This window comes from Macadamia integrifolia, chromosome 4, assembly GCF_013358625.1.
Source record: "Macadamia integrifolia cultivar HAES 741 chromosome 4, SCU_Mint_v3, whole genome shotgun sequence".
NCBI classification, from domain to species: domain Eukaryota; kingdom Viridiplantae; phylum Streptophyta; class Magnoliopsida; order Proteales; family Proteaceae; genus Macadamia; species Macadamia integrifolia.
In genome coordinates this window covers 7,774,577-7,793,455 of record NC_056560.1, presented here as the reverse complement: position 1 = coordinate 7,793,455, position 18,879 = coordinate 7,774,577, and the positions used below count along the sequence as shown (strand labels likewise).

At 33.0% G+C, this 18,879-nt stretch overlaps 1 protein-coding gene across 34 annotated transcripts in view; it reads left to right on the top strand.

The window, feature by feature from the left end:
• The window catches only part of LOC122076931, a 40,774-nt gene extending 22,405 nt beyond the window's left edge, over positions 1-18,369 (top strand). For 6 of the 34 annotated variants that reach the window (XR_006139649.1, XR_006139643.1, XR_006139641.1 and 3 more), the window contains one exon: positions 16,979-17,311. Coding sequence is in view for 8 of the 34 variants with exons in the window: in XM_042642594.1 (XP_042498528.1) it covers positions 2,194-2,341; positions 2,644-2,820; positions 2,976-3,026; positions 5,379-5,494; positions 16,659-16,709 (543 nt within the window). In the remaining 26 variants the exon portion in view is untranslated. The other 28 variants (XR_006139647.1, XR_006139627.1, XR_006139624.1 and 25 more) reach the window with 16 other exon arrangements.
• The last annotated feature ends 510 nt before the right edge of the window (positions 18,370-18,879 follow it).

Genomic DNA, 18,879 nt, shown 5'->3' with positions numbered 1-18,879 from the left:
TGGTATAAAACTTCCATTACAAGTCTTTTTTATTATTTTTATATTATCTTCTGTGGTAGATATTTTTAAATTACTTAGTTTTTGTCCTATATCATCTAATTCTCTAGTAAATTTATTTCTGTACTTATTGTTTCTAATTTCTTTAATACTTTAATTAATCCAATTATAGTCAAATTATTTTGTGCTATTAAAATCTGATCATGTGTTGCAGGTGGTTTATATTTGGTTAAACCTTGATTTTCTGTGGATAATCCTAATGAAGTATTCCAACTCCCCCAGCATATGAAAATCTCCTTTATAGGATTCAGAAGATGGAAGAATCGATTAAGAATAAAGAAGAATATGAGAAGATTCTTATGGCAAAAACAAGCTCAGAAAATATAAAATCAAAAATTAAAAATATATTTTCAAAAAATTTCTACCCAGAATCTTCCAATGCATCCACAGAAGATTTACCAAAAGACAAATAAGTTACAGTCCAGCAGATGAGAGATATTCCCTACAGCAAGAAGATATATTCTCTACAGTAAGAAGGATTTTTTAAGACCCTTTTTGGAAAAACAAAGTGTTCGACCGACACTTGTGGAATGTCCAAAAAGGTGGGACCCCAAGTTTGAAAAAGAAGATCAAACTTTAGAAAAATCTCACCAGAAGATCTAGAAGCCTTATCCGGATTCCCGGATTTGAAAAATCTTGTAATATTATTTGTAATTTTTCTTATAAATAGAACTAAACTCTTCATAAGGAGGGGAGCCTCTTCCCCGAAGAAAAATTAGAAGCTTTCTATCTGTAATAGTTATTGTACAAAGTCTCCAGATTAATAAAAGAAGATCATCATTCCTGTAAGTTTTCTTTTCTTTTAAATTCATATCAGCTTCTTCTTCTAGCACCAGGCTAAAGCCTACAGTCGAGCTTCTTGATTCTAGCTGCTAGATTTGGTTAAGCTAGTTTCTTGTTTTTCTTTCTTTATTTATATTGTTCATATTCTAATTTAAATATGTGTGAGTAGTTCCTTGTTCCTTGCGAAGGATAAAAGGATCAGATGTAATGTCTTGACAAGAGCTTTTATTTTATTTTTTTGTAAATTCCTATCATTTAACCCGTAATGACTGATAGAAGGTTAAGATCGAAGATCTTTCTTAGGGAGCGATTACGACACTTGAACTCTGCATTATATCAGGAGTAGAAGACTGATATATAACCAGAGAGTAGTCTAAAGCTCTAGATCTAGATCGGTACACTCTACCATTCAAACTATGTAGCCTTAGATTCATACTGCTTGTCTCTTTAGTAATATTCCAAAAGAATAGGTCTTTATGCTCTGAACGTTGAGGCAAGGTGGCCGTTTAGTCCCTCAGGGCAAAACCCCTGTGTGAGGGTATGAATCATGTTGGCATGGCGTCCCACATGAACTAGAAAACTTGCAGTTCCTGGCTAAGAATTCCCTTAATCAAAAATGACTGTCTGGGTTAGCATTCCAAAAGAACTGGGCCTAAATATTGTGCGTGTTTCACCGGTTGATCCCCAGTGTGAGGATGTGAATTGTATGAGCATGGCGTCTTATACAAGCTTAGATTAAAGTTAAAAAAAAAAAAAAAAAAAAAACCCTTTTTAGGAAGCTCTTTGTGAAAATTCTTTACTGAAATCCTTATATCCTTCTCTCCCTCTCTGTGCTGCCCCCTCTGTTTCTCACATATCCTTCAGAGCTATTTAACTGAACCGGCAGTCTATTAAAGAATTAATTGAATTAAATTTAATAAGAAAATCTAATAGCCCTCATAGATCTGCAGCCATGATAGTTATGAAAGAAAGTGAAAAAAGAAGAAAAAGCTGAATGGTAATTAATTATAAAAGATTAAATGATAACACAATAGAAGATGCATATAATTTACCTCAAAAGAATTTCTGAGTAAAGAATTATTACATTAGGATATTCACTTACAATTATTATGTGAATTCATTGTTGATGCCTTGGTTTTTTGCGGGGGTTTTGATGGATGACGGGATTGATTATTTGGTCCATCATACACAGATACATCATGAAGGGCAGCGAGATCAAACTCATAAAGAAGAAAGGGGGTATTCTTGACATCCTAAGACGGTCTGATTGGACTTTTTGTAATAGATTTTGAGATTGTTTTTTCTTGAACAACGCAAATTCTTCTATAGGTTGGTTGGGAATGTTAAAAAGCTATGGTGGTTTGTGGTACAATAGAGGAGTTCCTATTCCTTGGGCTTGTGGGCGACAATCAAGGGCTCTGGATGGATGTCTTAATAGCTCGTGGCTTGCAACCAAGGTCTTTGTTTGCTGATCGGGAATCTCGAACATCTAGTGCTTGCGGTTTGTGTTAGAAGGGGTTTTATTAATGTCTTGAGTTTATATGTCTCTGGTTTTATTTAAGATCTTATACGTGGTTACTTATTTCAATTTCATACACAGGTTGTTGATTGTTTAATGCTTAGATGGTTAGATTGAGTTTTTGATACTCGGTTTACAGGTGGCTGATTGCAAGTTTGAAGATCGTCATGACAGGGTGTTTCATTTATAATTTGATCTTTGAAATCTATCTTTGGAAATTTTTTTTCCGCCATTTTAGTAATGCTATTTATATCATTGTTAAGTTGAATTTTTTCATTCTCCAGGTACTATTATAATCCTAACAAAGTTTATGTGGGGATATGAGTTGCAAGCCTTGGGTATACCTTTCCATGCGACCATCCTCTTCACTTACTTAAGAATCTTTTTATCCTTTATTGAGGTTCTGTTGCATAACATCAAGCTTAATTCTTTGGTTTATGATACGTGGATTTCAATGTTCCGTAAGTGATCAAATGCATAAAATTTGGGTTCCAACTTATGTGCTCAATTAGATTGTTTGCTATTGTTAATCTTTTTTAGCACATCAAATGCATCTCTATCATATGTTTGTATAGTTGTAATTAGTGTTTGTTTTTGTGTTGTTTTGTTGATGCAGCTTTGTTAGGAGGGTCTTGGGATATGTTGTATTTGGATGAGCGGCTCTGTGGTTCGTTGGTTATTCCTTATTCTCGCTTATGCATTGTTGAATTTGCTTAGCTATTCTTGTTTATGATTGGGGTATTATATTAGTTTTCATTAAATTGGTTTTAATATTTGAGGAGTTGGTATGCAGTATGTGATTCATGATATTTGATGTATGGTTGTTTGGAAGAGCTAGATCGGAGAGGGTTTCAATAAACATGGTGATTGGATTGGTATTTGATTTATTTGCATTATGCTATGATTAAAATTGAATACATGGTTATATTTTCTTGATTGCAATTGATATGCAGTCTTCATATCCTATGGGGGATGTGGTTTCGATGTTCGAATAGGAATGCAGATTGGCTATTTGTTTAAGGAGCTTGATGGAAGGCGGTTTCATTTATATTTGTGATTGGATTTATCTAATTTGTATTATTTCCTTGTTTAGCAAGCTGATGTTGATCCTTGAAATTCCCATTGTTCAGGAACCGTTTGGAATTGAATGAAAATGTTGAGAGGGTGGGTGTATATGACATACAAAGTTTGCGTAAAGAATCATTCCATTAGAAACTTCTCTCCAACTGATATTTGAATCTGTTGTTAATGTTCTAGTTTGTTTCAGAGATTTTGATGTATATGAGGATTTATTATTTGGTTTATGATACACAGATATATCATGAGCTACAGAGAGATGGAACTTAATAAAAGCTAGCTTTATGAATAAATGGATTCCGCTTAGCGACGTGCATCATGATGTGAATTGGGAATGAAACTTTTGGAGTTGGGTTCAAGAATAAAGAGTAGGGGGTATCTCTTGACGACATACTGATTAGACTTATTCTAATTTATGATTATGGTTATATTTCACATTGGTGGTGGTTGAACAATGCAAATTCCTTTTCAGGTTTTGTAAGGAATCTCGAATATCTGTTGGTGTTTTATTATACAATAAACGATTGTTCCTGTGCCGTGGGCTTGCTGGTTGGAGTGTAATGCCAGGGGGTTTAAATCTTTATTTGATTTATTAATCTCTTTTTTGATGATCTTAGAAATTAGTTTTCAGATTGCTTTATAACTTGGCACAATGGCACTAGTTCCATTTGTAAGTGTTGTTGCAGCGTAGGTGGGAGGACTTTATGAGGAGCTTAGGATGTGGTTTTGGGTTGAGCGGTTATATGGTCCTTTGCCCTGTCACTTGTGATTAATATTGGTTTGCAGGATGTGGTTCAAAATATTTGATGGATGGTTGTATGTAAGAGATCAGAGGGGGTTTCATTAAACATGATCTGATTGATATTTGATTTGAAGATGTATGCTTTGATAATAATGATACATGGTTGATATTATCTTTCCTGAGACTGATACGCAACGTACAAAGAATATGAAGTATGTCTTTGGGGGTGGAGGTTTTTATGTTCGGATGAGAATGCAGATTTATTGTTGCTTGTTTAAAGAGATTGATGAAAGGGGGTTTCATTTATATCTTTGATTGAATTTTTTTGTCGGCTTTATTTTATTTCCTGATTTAGTGGTGTTTAAGTAGACTTTTAATCCTTGAATTTCCAGTTCAGAAGGGACCGTTTGGAATTGAATGAAAGGGTTAAAGGGTGGGTTTGTATGAGCTGCGAAGTTTGGGTAAAGAATCATTACATTATGCTATTCCCTTACAATTATTATGTGAATCTATTGTTATTGCCTTTGTTTTTTTCGGGGGTTTTGATGGATGAAGGGATTGATTATTTGGTCGATCATACACAGATACATCGTGAAGGGCAGCGAGATCGAACTTATGAACTAGTTTATGAAGAAAGGGGGTCATCTTAACATCCTAAAATTATGTCTGATTGGGCTTATTCTAATAAATTTTGACTTTGGTTTTTCTTGACAATTTCTTTTCTTGAACAACGCAAATTCTGTTTCAGCCATGAAAAGCTATAGTTGGTGGTTTGTTGTACAATAAAGGAGTGTTCCTGTTCCTTGGGCTCGCGGGCTACAATCAAGAGCTCTGGCTAGATGTCTTGGTAGTTCGTGGCTAGCAACCAAGGTCTTTGGTTGCTGAACGGAATCTCGAACATCTAGTGCTTGCGGTTTGTGTTAGAAGGGGGTTTATTAATGTCTTGATTTATTGTCTCTGGTTTTTAGTTCTTATAAATGGTTACTTATTTCAATTTCATACACAGGGTTTTGATTGTTTAATGCTTAGCTGGTTAGGTTGAGTTTCTGATACTTGGTTTACAAAAAGGTGGCTGATTGCAAGTTAGAAGATCGTCAGGGTATGGTGTTTCATTTATAATTTGATTTTTGAAATTTTTTCCGTCATTTTATTAATGCTATTTAAATCATTGTCAAGTCGTTGAATTTTTTCATTCTCCAGGTACTATTATAATCCTAACAAAGGTTATGTGGGGATATGAGTTGCAAGCCTTGGGCATACCTTTCCATGCGACCATCCTCTTCACTTATCTTAGGATCTTTTTATCTTTTATAGAGGTTTTGTTGCATAACATCAAGCTTAATTCTTTGGTTTATGATACACATGGATTTTAATAATCTATACTGTTCAAATGCATAAAAAATGGGTTCCAGCTTATGTGCTCAATTAGATTGCTTGTTATTGTTAATCTTTTTTTAGCACATTAAAGTCATCGTTGTTATATATAATTTGAGCATATTTAGTTTATAAAAAGTTTATGTTTTTTGTTTATTTGCATTATTTCAGCTTCATAGATTATCTTACTAGTGAATATAATAGGAGTTATCATTACGATTATTTTAGAATAGAATATTAAAAAAAAAAAAAATTACCATCAGCTAGCCTTGAAAGAAAAAGAAATCCAAGAATTACAAGAAGCCTTGAAGCTTATCCAGAAAAATAAAGTTGTGATGGCAAAAATACTAACACAATCAGCCTATGAAAATCTTATTGACGGAATCCAAAAGATGGAAGAAACATTAAAGCAAAAATAAAAATATGAAAACTTTTTCAGAAAGAATGAAAGCAAAAATTAAGTCTACAAAAGCAAGAATGGAGCAGATAATTTCAAAGAACCTTTACTCGGAAGCTTTCAGCGCATCCAAGGAAGACTTGCCCAAAGATATGTCGTTTTCACCAACTTTTCAAAAAGTATCTATCTTAAAAAAAAAAAAAAAAAAATGGGGGAGAAAAAGAAAGGAAGAAGTCTTCAAAAATCGGAAAGCAGAAGCTTTATTGGAGTTTCAAAAAGAAGATGCTAACTTTTTCAAAAAGCAGATTCCACTAACAGTGTTATCCTTATCACTGTTAACTTTCAAAAAGGAATATTCCCACTGATAGAGGAAATATTTTCTATGACAGTTGTCTCTGTCAAATAATGTAATTTAGATTCACGGATCTGAAAAAGAAATTCTCTCTTGTATATACTTTGCTATTTAAATAGAGTAGGAGGGGAGTCTTGGGAGGAAGGAAGGAGTTTCTTCGGAAGTCTCTTTGTTTTCTTAGAGTCCTTGCAAAGAGTTCTACAGTCTTTTGATAAAATATTTTCCAGAAGCAATTTAAGAAAGTGATTTTCTATCTACATCATTCATGTAAGTCCTCTTTCATTTATGTTTAGTTATGTAATTTGTTTTATAGTAGCTTCTTCTATTCTCAGATCAAAGCCTACAATCGTGTCTTTTGATTCTGTGAAATAGATCTAGTTAAGCAGCCTTATTATTGTTATGTTTATAGTTAAACATGAGTGAGTAAGTTCATCTTATCAAAAGAGTTAAGGGTGGATGTGTGGTTAAGACAAGGGCATTATGTTTATATAAATTTATAATTTAGAATTGTAAATTCTGATGTTATTCTTCCGAAATGATTGGAAGTGGGTTAAGGTTGAAGATCTTTCTTAGGGAGTGATTAGGACACTTGAACTCTGTATTATGTCAGGAGCAGTGGACTGATATATAACTAGAGAGGAGTCTAATTGAAACTTGCATAGGACGCCATGTCTATACAACTCACATCCTCACAGTGGGATTCAACCGGTGATACACGCACAGTAATTTAGACCCAGTTCTTTTGAAATGTTAACTCAAACAATCTTTTTACTCTAGTGGAATACTTAGCTAGGGACTACAAGTCTTCTAGTTCATGTAGGACGCCATGCCAACATGATTCATATCCTCACATAGGGGTTCTGCTCACTGGGACTTAAATGGCTTCCTTGCCTCAACGTCCAGAGCGTAAGTTCCTATTCTTTTTTGAATATTACTAGAAGAGATTGCAGTATAATCTTAAAGCTATTTAGTCTGAATGAGAGTAAGTACCGGTCTAGATCTAGAGTTTTAGACTACTCTCTGGTTATATATCAGTCCACTGTTCCTGACATAATACAGAGTTCAAGTGTCCTAATCACTCCATAAGAAAGATCAACCTTAACCCACTTCCAATCATTTCGGAAGAATAATATTAGAATTTACAATTCTAAATTATAAATTTATATAAACATAATGCTCGTCTTAATCACACATCCACCTTTAACTCTTATGTTAAGATGAACTTACTCACTCATGCTTGATTATAAACATAACAATAATAAGGCTGCTTAACTAGATCTATTTCACAGAATCAAGAGGCACGACTGTAGGCTTTGATATGAGAATAGAAGAAGAAGCTGCTATAAAACAAATTACATAACCAAAAATAAATGAAAGAAGACTTACAGGAATGATGTAGATAGAAAATCACTTCCTTGTATTGTTTCTGGAAAATATTTTATCAAAAGACTGTAGAACTCTTTACATGGACTCTAAGAAAACAAAGAGACTTCCTAAGGAACTCCTTCCTTCCTCCCAAGACTCCCTTTCTACTCTATTTAAATAGCAAAGTATATACAAGAGAATTTCTTTTTCAGATTCGTGAATCTGAATTACATTATTTGACAGGGACAACTGTCATAGAAAATATTTCCTATCAGTGGGAATATTCTTTTTTGAAATTGTTAACAGTGATGAGGATAACACTGTTAGTGGGAATCTGCTTTTTGAAAAAGTCCGCATCTTTTTCAGATTCGTGAATCTGCTTTTTGTTGCATCTTCTTTGGCAATATTGCCAAAGGCTTGTTATATGATACCCACAGATTATCTAAGATAACCTGTTCGTCGGTGCCAAAGGCAGCAGAAATGATGCAACAAGCCTTTGGCAATATTGGAATAAAAGAAGAATATAAATAAGCCCCAGAACATGAGATTCAGTATGGAATAAGCTATTTGAAGCCGATAGATGAACCTTATAGGTTCAGAAGCATGTATAAAATAGGTACCGAAGAGCAGGTTATCTTAGATAATCTGTGGGTATCATATAACAAGATTTTGAAAGATTCATATAATAAGCAAAGAAGAGAGCATTTTATGACTAGCATTAATTGCTGCAGTTATCAATTTACCAAGATAAAAGAAGCTAGAAAAGAAAATTATCCCTATTATGTTTTGGTTGAAGGACATACGCCGGGAGTATATGATAGATGGACATAAGTGATACAACTTAAGAATTATCCCAAGCATCCTTGGTTTAAAGGATTCAATAAATTAGAAAAACTAGATTATGCTCGTCGTAATCTGGGTCCACATTTCTATATCAGAGATACAAGTTTTAAAGAAGCATTAAGTGTGAACAATGTGATACAACAAATTTCAGAATTGCAGAATTACAGAAGAATTGAGCCCCAGCTTAAAGAAGAGTTGCAGGTCACCAAAGAAAGGACAATATTACCATCAACTAGCCTTGAAAGAAAAAGAAATCCAAGAAGCCTTAAAGCTTATCCAGAAAAATAAAGTTGTGATGGCATCAACACCAACACCTCCAGCCTATGAAAATCTTCTTGACCGGATCCAGCCAGAAGATGGAAGAAACATTAAAGCAAAAAAAAAAAATATGAAAAAGCTTTTTCATAAAGAATGAAAGCAAAAACTGAGTCTACAAAAGCAAGAATGAAGCAGATATTTTCAAAGAACCTTTATTCGGAAACTTCCAGCGCATCCAAGGAAGACTTGCCCGAAATACGTAAAGAAGATATGTCGTTTTCACCGACAACTTTTCTATGTTAAAAATATACTATCCATTATTCTTTGAAATACTCTGGGTGCATTTTTTAATCCAAAAGACATTACATTCCATTCATAATGTCCTTCAGTTGTTGTAAAGGCTTTTTCTTCCATAGCTATTTGATGAAAGCCTGATTTTAAATCTAATTTTGAAAATATTTTAGTTTTTTGTATAAATTGGATTAAGAAATTCTTTTGCGGTAAGTTATATGCATCATCTATTGTATTATCATTTAATCTTTTCTAATTTGTTACTTCTTCTTTTCTCACTTTCTTTCATGACTATCATGGGTGCTGATCTATGTGGGCTATTAGATTCTCTTATTAATTTTAATTCTAATAATTCTTTAATATGTAATTTAAATTGTTCTGAATTTATTGAGTGATATTTTGGTACTCCTGAATTTATTTTTAAATTTGTATTTATGATTTCTAACCTCATTGTAGGTTTATCTTTCTCCCAATGTCTTAAAGGGTTTTTATCTTGGATTATTTCTATTTTTTCTAATCTTTCTACCGCTTTCTTAGTACTATTAGAATTTTCTAAAACTGATAGAATTACTGATGGATTTATTCCATCATTAAAATCTGTTTGGTCTTGTTCTAGATTAATTTCTTCAGATTCTTTAAATTTTTCATAATTATTATCATTTTCTTGGGTTATTTCTCTAGTTATTTTACACTGTCCTGGTATTTCACAAGGACATTCTTCAAATATTTTTTCATTATTTTTAGGTTTTGGATAGGGTGGATAGACTGGTGTTTATGTTATATTTTTGAATATTATAATACTATGTTAATATATAATCCTCCTGATTGTGTTAATATGAATTCTAATCCTAATAATATATCCCAAGGACATTTCCTTAGGTATACATCATTAAGTGGATAATCTGTTGAATATTTATCATATACATCTTTAAAGCTTATAGAGGCTGGTTTTAAGCTATATTTATGTTCAGTTTCTATTCCATCTACTGATGTTGCTGCTGTTGAATTCTTAATTTCTTCAAAATCATTTTGGTAAAAAAACTTTGGATTTATTATAGAACTAGTACATCTTGTATCTATTATAGCTTGTATCTATTATAGTTTTTAAGTAGACTATTTTCTTATTTAATTTTATTCTACAAAATGTTTGTAAATTATTTAAACTGTTTTTTACCTGACAGAATATAAATGTTTCTGTTGTTTCTATTTCTGGTTTTTCTATAGTGGCTAACACATGATGTTCTGTATTGAGGTTACTACTACTAGGTCTATCATCTGTTGATCCAAATCCTCTTATTCTTTTTATATGAGGTTCTTGTTCATAGTTTGGGAAGATAATAGCTTGTGCTAATTTTTGTCCTGTGTTTTGATAGTATGTGTTATTTGAGTATAATTCCTTATTATTACATGTATATTGTCTTTATAATCAGAGTCTAATATTCCTCCTAATATCATCAGTCCTCTTGCTGTCATACTCGATCTTGTTTCTAATTTTATCCCATATTTTTCTGAAATTGAATATCTTACTTGAACATCTACTATTGTAATGTCATTTGGTAATATAGTTATTTCCATAGGTGAAAATATATCATATCCTAAAGATCCTTTTGTTGATTTTGCTGGTTTTATTCCTCCATTTTCAATTATCACCATCCATTCTATTCTTGGTTCTTCCAATACCATTAGATCATGATCTTCTTTATTTTGTAATTGAGCTTTTAGTATGGTTATTTCATCTTCTAATATCTCAATTTTCCTAGTAATTATTTTGTCTTGGACAATTTCTAATTTATTTAAGCAGTTTATATCTTTCTTCAAAACACTTTTCACATTGATATCTTACTGTTATCCAAGGATTTCTTTGACATTTCTTACATGCTATATCATGTGATCCTGATCCATTTTTTCATCGATGATTATCTTCTATACATGTATTTGTTAATGCACATGTTTTCTAAATATTGTTGCATTTCACTTGGTATTTCTTCTTCTTCATTTTCATCCTCAAGATTTGGATTAAATATTTCTATCGATACAATACTATAAATTGATTCTGTATCACTTATATCATCTTCAACATCTATTAAACAACATTTTGAATCTTGTACTACTAGAGATCTTTTTGTCCTCATTTATTCTTCTTGGACACTTTGATGCCAAATGATCATCTCTATCACATATAAAGCACCTTAACTTCTTTTTATCGATTCTGTCTGGATCATACATTCTAGCATAATGATCTCTGTTTAAAAATGGTCTTCTTGCATCTGACCTTCTAAGGTAGTATCTCTTCTGAGGTCTATAATTACTTCTTCTTTGATATCTAGGTCTATATTGTATTCTTTGTGGTCTAGATTTTATACTTTGTTTTCTTCGATAAATATCCTTATCTTATTTTCCATATATTTGGGGAACATAAATATCCTTACAATTTTGTAAGGATATTGTTCTCTTTGAAATTGTTGTTGGATTTGTATAGTTATGCATTTTTCTTTTAAGCATTTTATAATATGTATTCTGATACCTATATTATCATTTATGGGATGCCATTTTTGTCTTATTTCTTCTCCTAATTGTCCTGGTTATTTTTTAAATAATTTATCCTTTACTGAATGAGTAAAATAATTTCCACTTATACTTGCAAAATAATAATATTCTTTTAAGAAAATCTTTGCATATCTATAATTTGTTAAAATTAATCTTTCTAGCTGTGCTAAAGCTTCTGTCTGTTGTTCTATTCTAGGACTGTTAGGGTCTTTCCCTGTTTCTAGCATATATATTTTGTTAACAAAATTATATGGATTTGGTCCAAAGGTTTTTAATGTTCTTATTTCATCTGGATATTCTACCTTATATCTTTCCCAATTTGCTTTCATAGTTTCTCCTAAAAATGTTTCTAAATATTGATATAATTCATTAACCTCCATTGGTTCTTTAAACTGTAAACAGTCATTTATAACTTTACTTTTCCAAATATCAAGTACTGAATCTAATTTTTGGGGATCATGATATCCTATGTTTAGTATTTTACCAGATTATTTATTATCTGCAAATGTTACTGGTTCTTCTATTGGTAATCTTTTCCCTCTAGGCTTATAGTATTTAAAATCATCTTTTAGTTGTCTTAACTCTGTTGGTTCTAATTTCCATCTTGGTTTATTTTCCCATGCCATATTTGGGTTATTAGATCATATGGTCTTGTATTATCGTATCCGCCATCATTCATTGCTTCTATATTTTGTAGTTCTGATATATCAGATGCTAGGCTATCCGTGTCATTTATTTCTTCATTGATTAATAGTCTAGGATTTATTTCACTAATTTCATCATTGATACTTTCATTTTCTTCTTCTATGGATTTTCTTATTATAAATCTATCTCCTCTGTCAATTAATTCTTCATCTTCTGTCATTATTCCTGATTCTATTGTTAAATTTTCTAGTCTAATTTTGTCGTCTTTAGTAAGTTCTATTTCATACTTTCTTTTATACAATAATGTTCCTATCAATCCATATTTATCATGTTGTTTTAATATTTTAATTTTTTTCTGTTATTATTCTATCTTCTATTACGGCTGATGTGATATTCTGGTTTTCTAGATCTCTTATTAGTCTCTCTTTCCTCATTATCTATAGTATCTGCTGTACTACTTTCAGCTCCTGGTCTTGTTTCATAATCTAAAAATCTCAATCTGTAATTATTATTACTATCTTGGTATATTAAACTATTCCTGGGTACAAAGACTGTATTTGTTTCACTATCCTCTGTAATTTTACTTATGTTTCACTATCCTCTGTAATTTTACTTAAATTCCATTCTTGTTGGGTCTATTTCTGGTAGTAATTTAGGCTCAGTTCTTTTGGAATGTTAACTCAAACAGTCTTTTTACTTTGGGGAATAATTAGCCAGGGACTACAAGTCTTCTAGTTCATGGAGGATACCATGCCAACATGATTCATACCCTCACATAGGGGTTCTGCTCACCAGGACTCAAACGGCCACCTTGCCTCAACGTCCAGAGCGTAAGATCCTATTCTTTTGGAATATTACTAGAAGAGGTTGTAGTATAAACATAAGGCTACTAGTACCAATCTTGATCGAGAGCTTTAGACTACTCTCTGGTTATATACCAATCCACTACTCCTGATATAATACAGAATTCAAGTGTCCTAATCACTCCCTAAGGAAGATCTTCGATCTTAACCCACTTCCAATCATTTCGGAAGAGTGGTACTAGAATTTACAATTTAAACTATGGACTCACATGTACATAATGCTCTTATCTTGTCCTTTCATCTGTCCTTATACTCTTTTTAATTCCTCTTAATTGCTCATATTCCTGCTGTGCCTCTCTTTCTCCTCCCGCCTCTTTATTTAGTGAAAGGTTTCGACAAAGAGCGACACATGAAAAAAGAAAAACTTTTTTTTTTTTACTTTAATTCAAGCTTGCATCGGACGCCATGCTTATACAACTTACTTCACACTGGGATTCAACCGGTGATGCATGCACAACAATTTAGGCCCAGTTCTTTTGGAATGTTAACTCAAACAGTCTTTTTACTTTGGGGAATACTTAGCCAGGGACTACAAGTCTTATAGTTCATGTAGGACACCATGCCAACATGATTCATACCCTCACATAGGGGTTCTGCTCACCAGGACTCAAACGGCCACCTTACCTCAACGTCCAGAGCGTAAGATCCTATTCTTTTGGAATATTACTAGAAGAGGTTGTAGTATAAACATAAGGCTACTAGTACCAATCTTGATCGAGAGCTTTAGACTACTCTCTGGTTATATACCAATCCACTACTCCTGATATAATACAGAATTCAAGTGTCCTAATCACTCCCTAAGGAAGATCTTCGATCTTAACCCACTTCCAATCATTTCGGAAGAGTGGTACTAGAATTTACAATTTAAACTATGGGCTTACATGTACATAATGCTCTTATCTTGTCCTTTCATCTGTCCTTAATTCCTTTAATTTTAGAGTACTACTCACTCATGCTTATTATGAACATATTAATAGTAAGATTTGAAAAAAAAAAACTTACAGGAATGATGTGAAGATTCAAAACTTCCTTGTATTGCTTTCTGATTTTTAATATCGAACTTCTTTTACAAAGACCCCAAAAACTTCCTAGGACTATTTATAAGATCAAAATTACATTCAAATGAAACTTCATTCCAGATTCATGTAACTTGAATCTGAATTACATATCACTTTTGACAGGGACAGCTGTCAACATACTTATCTATACAGATTCCGATAATCTTTATTTGGCATAATCCTTTTGGACATTCTACGAGTATGTGCCACGATACTCTATTTTTTCAAAAGATTTTTCTTTTTAAAAGCTTCTTTTTGAAAGCTGTAGATGAGAGGATAAAAATTCTTCAATCGTCTTTACTTTATGCTTCTGGCAAGTCCTTTTTAGATGCGCTGGAGGCTTCTGAATAGAGATTCTTTGAAAATATCTACTCCATTCTTGTCTTTGTAGATTCGGCTTTTGCTTTTATCATCTCTGAAAAGACTTTTTCATACTCTTCTTTTTTCTTTAATGACTCTTCCATCTTTTGAATTGTGTCAAGAAGATTCTCATATGCTGGTGGTGACAGTGTTGCTGACATCATAGCGTTATTCTTCTGGATAAGCTTCAGAGTTTCTTGTAATTCTTGGACTTCTTTTTCTTTGGAGGCTAAGTGATGATAATATTTCTGTTCGTTTTCTTTGGTAACCTGCAATTCTGTTTTAAGCTGCAACTCATTCTTTTGTAATTCTGCAATTCTGGAGTTTGTTGTATCACATTGTTTACACTTAATTAATACTTCCTTAAAACTTGTATCTCTGACCTTAGATACTGGGAATCTAAGGGCTGCTGCTATATAAAAATTTGGACCAAGATTACAACGAGCGTAATCTAGTGCTTCTTCTAATTTATGGAACCCTTTAAACCAAGGATGCTTGGGATAATTCTTGAGTTGTAAAACTTCTGTCCACCTATCATATACCCCCGGAGTATGTCCTTCAACAAGAACATAATAGGGATAATTTTCTTTTATGGCTTCTTTTTATCTTAGCAAATTGATAACTACAGCAATTAATGCTGGTCATAAAATGCTCTCTTCTTTGCTTATTATATGGATCTTTCAAGATCTTATTATATGATACCCACAGATTATCTAAAATAACCTGCTCTTTAGTGCCTATTGTATACATATTTCTGAACCCAAAGGGCTCATCTATCGGCTTTAGAAAACTTCTTCCATATTGAATCCCATGTTCAGGGGCTTCTTTAGATTGCTTGTTATTGTTGATGTTTTTTGAAAACATTAAAGTCATCTTTGTTATATGTTTGGATAGTTGTAATTGGTGTTTAATAAATACCGCTTATTTTGGATTGGTAACTTCTTGCTTTTTAACTAGGCACAATGGCTCCAATTTTCATGATAAGTTATTATTATTATTATTATTTTTATTATTATGCGGCATAGTTTGGGAGCTATAGGAGGGTCTTGGGATATGTTTGTATTGGGTTGAGCGGCTCTGTGGTCCCTTGGTTATTTCTTATTCTCACGTATGCTTTGTTGGTTGTACTTTGTTGTTATGGGAGCATTATATTAGTTTTCATTAATAGTGGTATCAATCTTTTGGGAGTTGGTTTGCAGGATGTGATTTGCGATATTTGATGTATGGTTGTTTGGAAGAGCTAGATCAGCTGGGGTTTCAATAAACATAGTGATTGGATTGATATTTGATTTATTTGCACTATGTTATGATTGAAATTGATACGCAGTATTCAAAACATATGAAGCATGGCTGTGGGGGATGTTCGGATGGGAATGCAGATTGGCTGTTTGTGAGGGAAGGGGGTTTCATTTATATTTTTGATTGGATTTATCTTATTTTATTTCTTGGTTTAGCAAGCTGACATTGATCTTTGAAATTCCATTCTTTAGGAACCGTTTGGAATTGAATGAAAGGTTAAGAGGGTGGGTGTATATGAGACGCAAAGTCTGGGTAAAGAATCATTCCATTAGGAACTTCTCTCTAATTAATATGTGAATCTGTTAATGTCCTAGTTTGTTTAAGAGGTTTTGATGGATTAGGGGCTTGATTATTTGGTTTATAATACACATACATCATGAATTGCAGAGAGATGGATCTTATGAAGCTAGCTTTATGAATAATGGGGTTCCTCTTAATGACATGCAGCATCATGTGCATTGGGATTGAAACTTATGGAGTTAGGTTCAAGAATAAAGAGTAAGGGGGTTCCTCTTGACGGCATACCAATTGGACTTATTTTAATGTGATTGTGGTTATACTTCACATTGGTGGTTGTTGAACGATTGCAAATTCCTTTCCAGGTTCTGTAGGGAATCTCGAATATCTGTTGGTGTTTTATTGTACAATAAAGGATTGTTCCTGTGCCGTGGGCTCCCAGGTTGGAGCGTCATGCAAGGGGATTTAAATCTTTATTTGATTTATTAACCTCTTTTTTGATGATCTTAGAAATTAGTTTTCGGATTGCTTTAAAACTTGGCACAATGGCATTAGTTCCCTTTGTAAGCTTTTTGTTATGTGTTGTTGCAGCGTAGGTGGGAGGACTTTAGGAGGGGCTTTGGATATGTGGTTTTGGGTTGAGCGGTTCTATGGTCCCTTGGTTATTCCCTGTCACTTGTGTTATTCCTTGTACTTTGTTGAGTTGTTTGAGTTTATGATGGCAGTCGATATTAGTTTTGATTAATCTTGGTTTAATTTTGTTGGAGTTGGTTTGCAGGATGTGATTCAAAATATTTGATGGATGTTTGTTTGTAAGAGTAGAGGGTTTCATTAAACATAATGATTTGATTGATACTTGATTTGATGATGTATGCTTTGATAATAATGTTACATAGTTAATTTCTTTTCAGAAATTGATATGCAGCGTGCAAAGGATACGAAGCATCTCTTTGGGGGGTGGAGGTTTCAATGCCCGGATGGGAATGCTGTTCTATTGTTGCTTGTTTAAAGAGATTGATGAAAGGGGGTTTCATATATATTTTCGACTGTATTTATCTCTTTTATTTTATTTCCTGGTTTAGTGGTGTTTTAGTAGACCTTTAATACCTTGGGTTTATCTGCTTTATTCATTTATATTTTTTTAAGATTTATCTTTATTTTATTTCCTGAAGAATGTTGAAGAATGGGGAATTGTGGAATTCAAGAATCTAATAAAGACTTGAAGACCATTAAACTGAGATGCAGTGAATGGGTAAAATGTCGCTGAAGGATCTTTCATTTCTACTATTATGTGAATTTATTGTTAAATGTCGTAGTTTCTAATAGAGTTTTGTTGGGCAAGATGCTAATTTATTTGTGATGCACATAGTTTCTTATAGAGTTTTGTTGGGTGAGGCTTGATTATTTTTGACACACATATACATCACAAGGTGTATGGGGTCTCGAGACTTTGAACTACCTCTGGTTGGACTTATTATTTTAGATTTTGAGATCAATATTTTTTCTTCACCTCCATCGTTGAATAGTGCGCTTTAGTTTATAGTTTGAGATCTGGCACATGAAAGATTTTGAGATCAATATTTTTTCTTCACCTCCATCGTTGAATAGTGCGCTTTAGTTTATAGTTTGAGATCTGGCACATGAAACTTGGTTCGTGGTTATGTTTGGCAATTATATTGGCGTTGGGAATCTTCTTGAGGGGTATCAAATTTATCTCTGATATTACTGTCAGTTTTGGGAAGCTGACCGTAAGTTCGAACTTCAACTTCAATTTTGGACGAAGTTGACACTTTAAATGGTAGTTGCTGCGAGGCAAACAAAACCTGTCAATTCTTCCTCTTAATTGCAACTGTCCTTTCTATTGAATACTTATTGTTCTATGATGATTTTTTTTAAGTTATTTCCTGGCTTAATGGTCTTCAAGTCAAATTTTTAATCCTTGAATTCCACTTTCAGGAACGGTAGATAGGGAATTGAACGAAAAAGCGTAGTGTGTGAGATCGTGGGTGTATATGAGTTGGAAAGGGGTAGAAACTATTCATTCGACTTATCAACTGATACACACATGCATCATAACGAGCCCCTAGGGATTGAACACATCAAACCAGGTTCATCAGTAAAGAGTTTAATCAAATGAGACTATTTAATTGTGTATTTTTTTATTTTTTTTTTTGAAATGTTTAATATAGATTTTTGGTGTTTTGTGGTATAGTAATGTAGTGTTACCGAATAATTTGCCTCTTATTGGCACGAGTTTTATTTGTATTTATATTTGTTTTATAATAAATCTTTATTTTGTGTTTTTAAGTGTTTTATTTAAGATTATACAATGGCTTTGCTAATTATGCATCAGAAATGGCATTTCATCTTCCACGCGCTTGCAACATTGCGCAGTTGAACTGGGGGTGTGGTTTTGAGAGGTGATGTCTCTTAAGAGTATGATAATATTGCAGCAGTATCATGTACATGCAAAGTAATATGGAAAGACACTCCTATGTACATTAACAACAAATCAGCCATTGCAAGGATTCTAGTCTCCTATGGCAGACTTCATGTGGCAATGTGAAAATGTGCAACATTTTGAAGTTAGTTTGTTGTAGGATTGAAGATCAAGTAGTTATTTTCATGAGGCAACTCAAAGTTTGAACCCTTCCCGTCTGATGTAGCGAGGAACAGATTGGACTGTTGAAGCAAGCTTGGCAGTGAAATAGTACGACAAACAAGAGGGTAGTTATGAAGGTACCTTTTCTCTAGTATCAATGATGAAATCTTTTCAGATTTTAGTATCCATCGGCACTGTGGTTGAGAATGA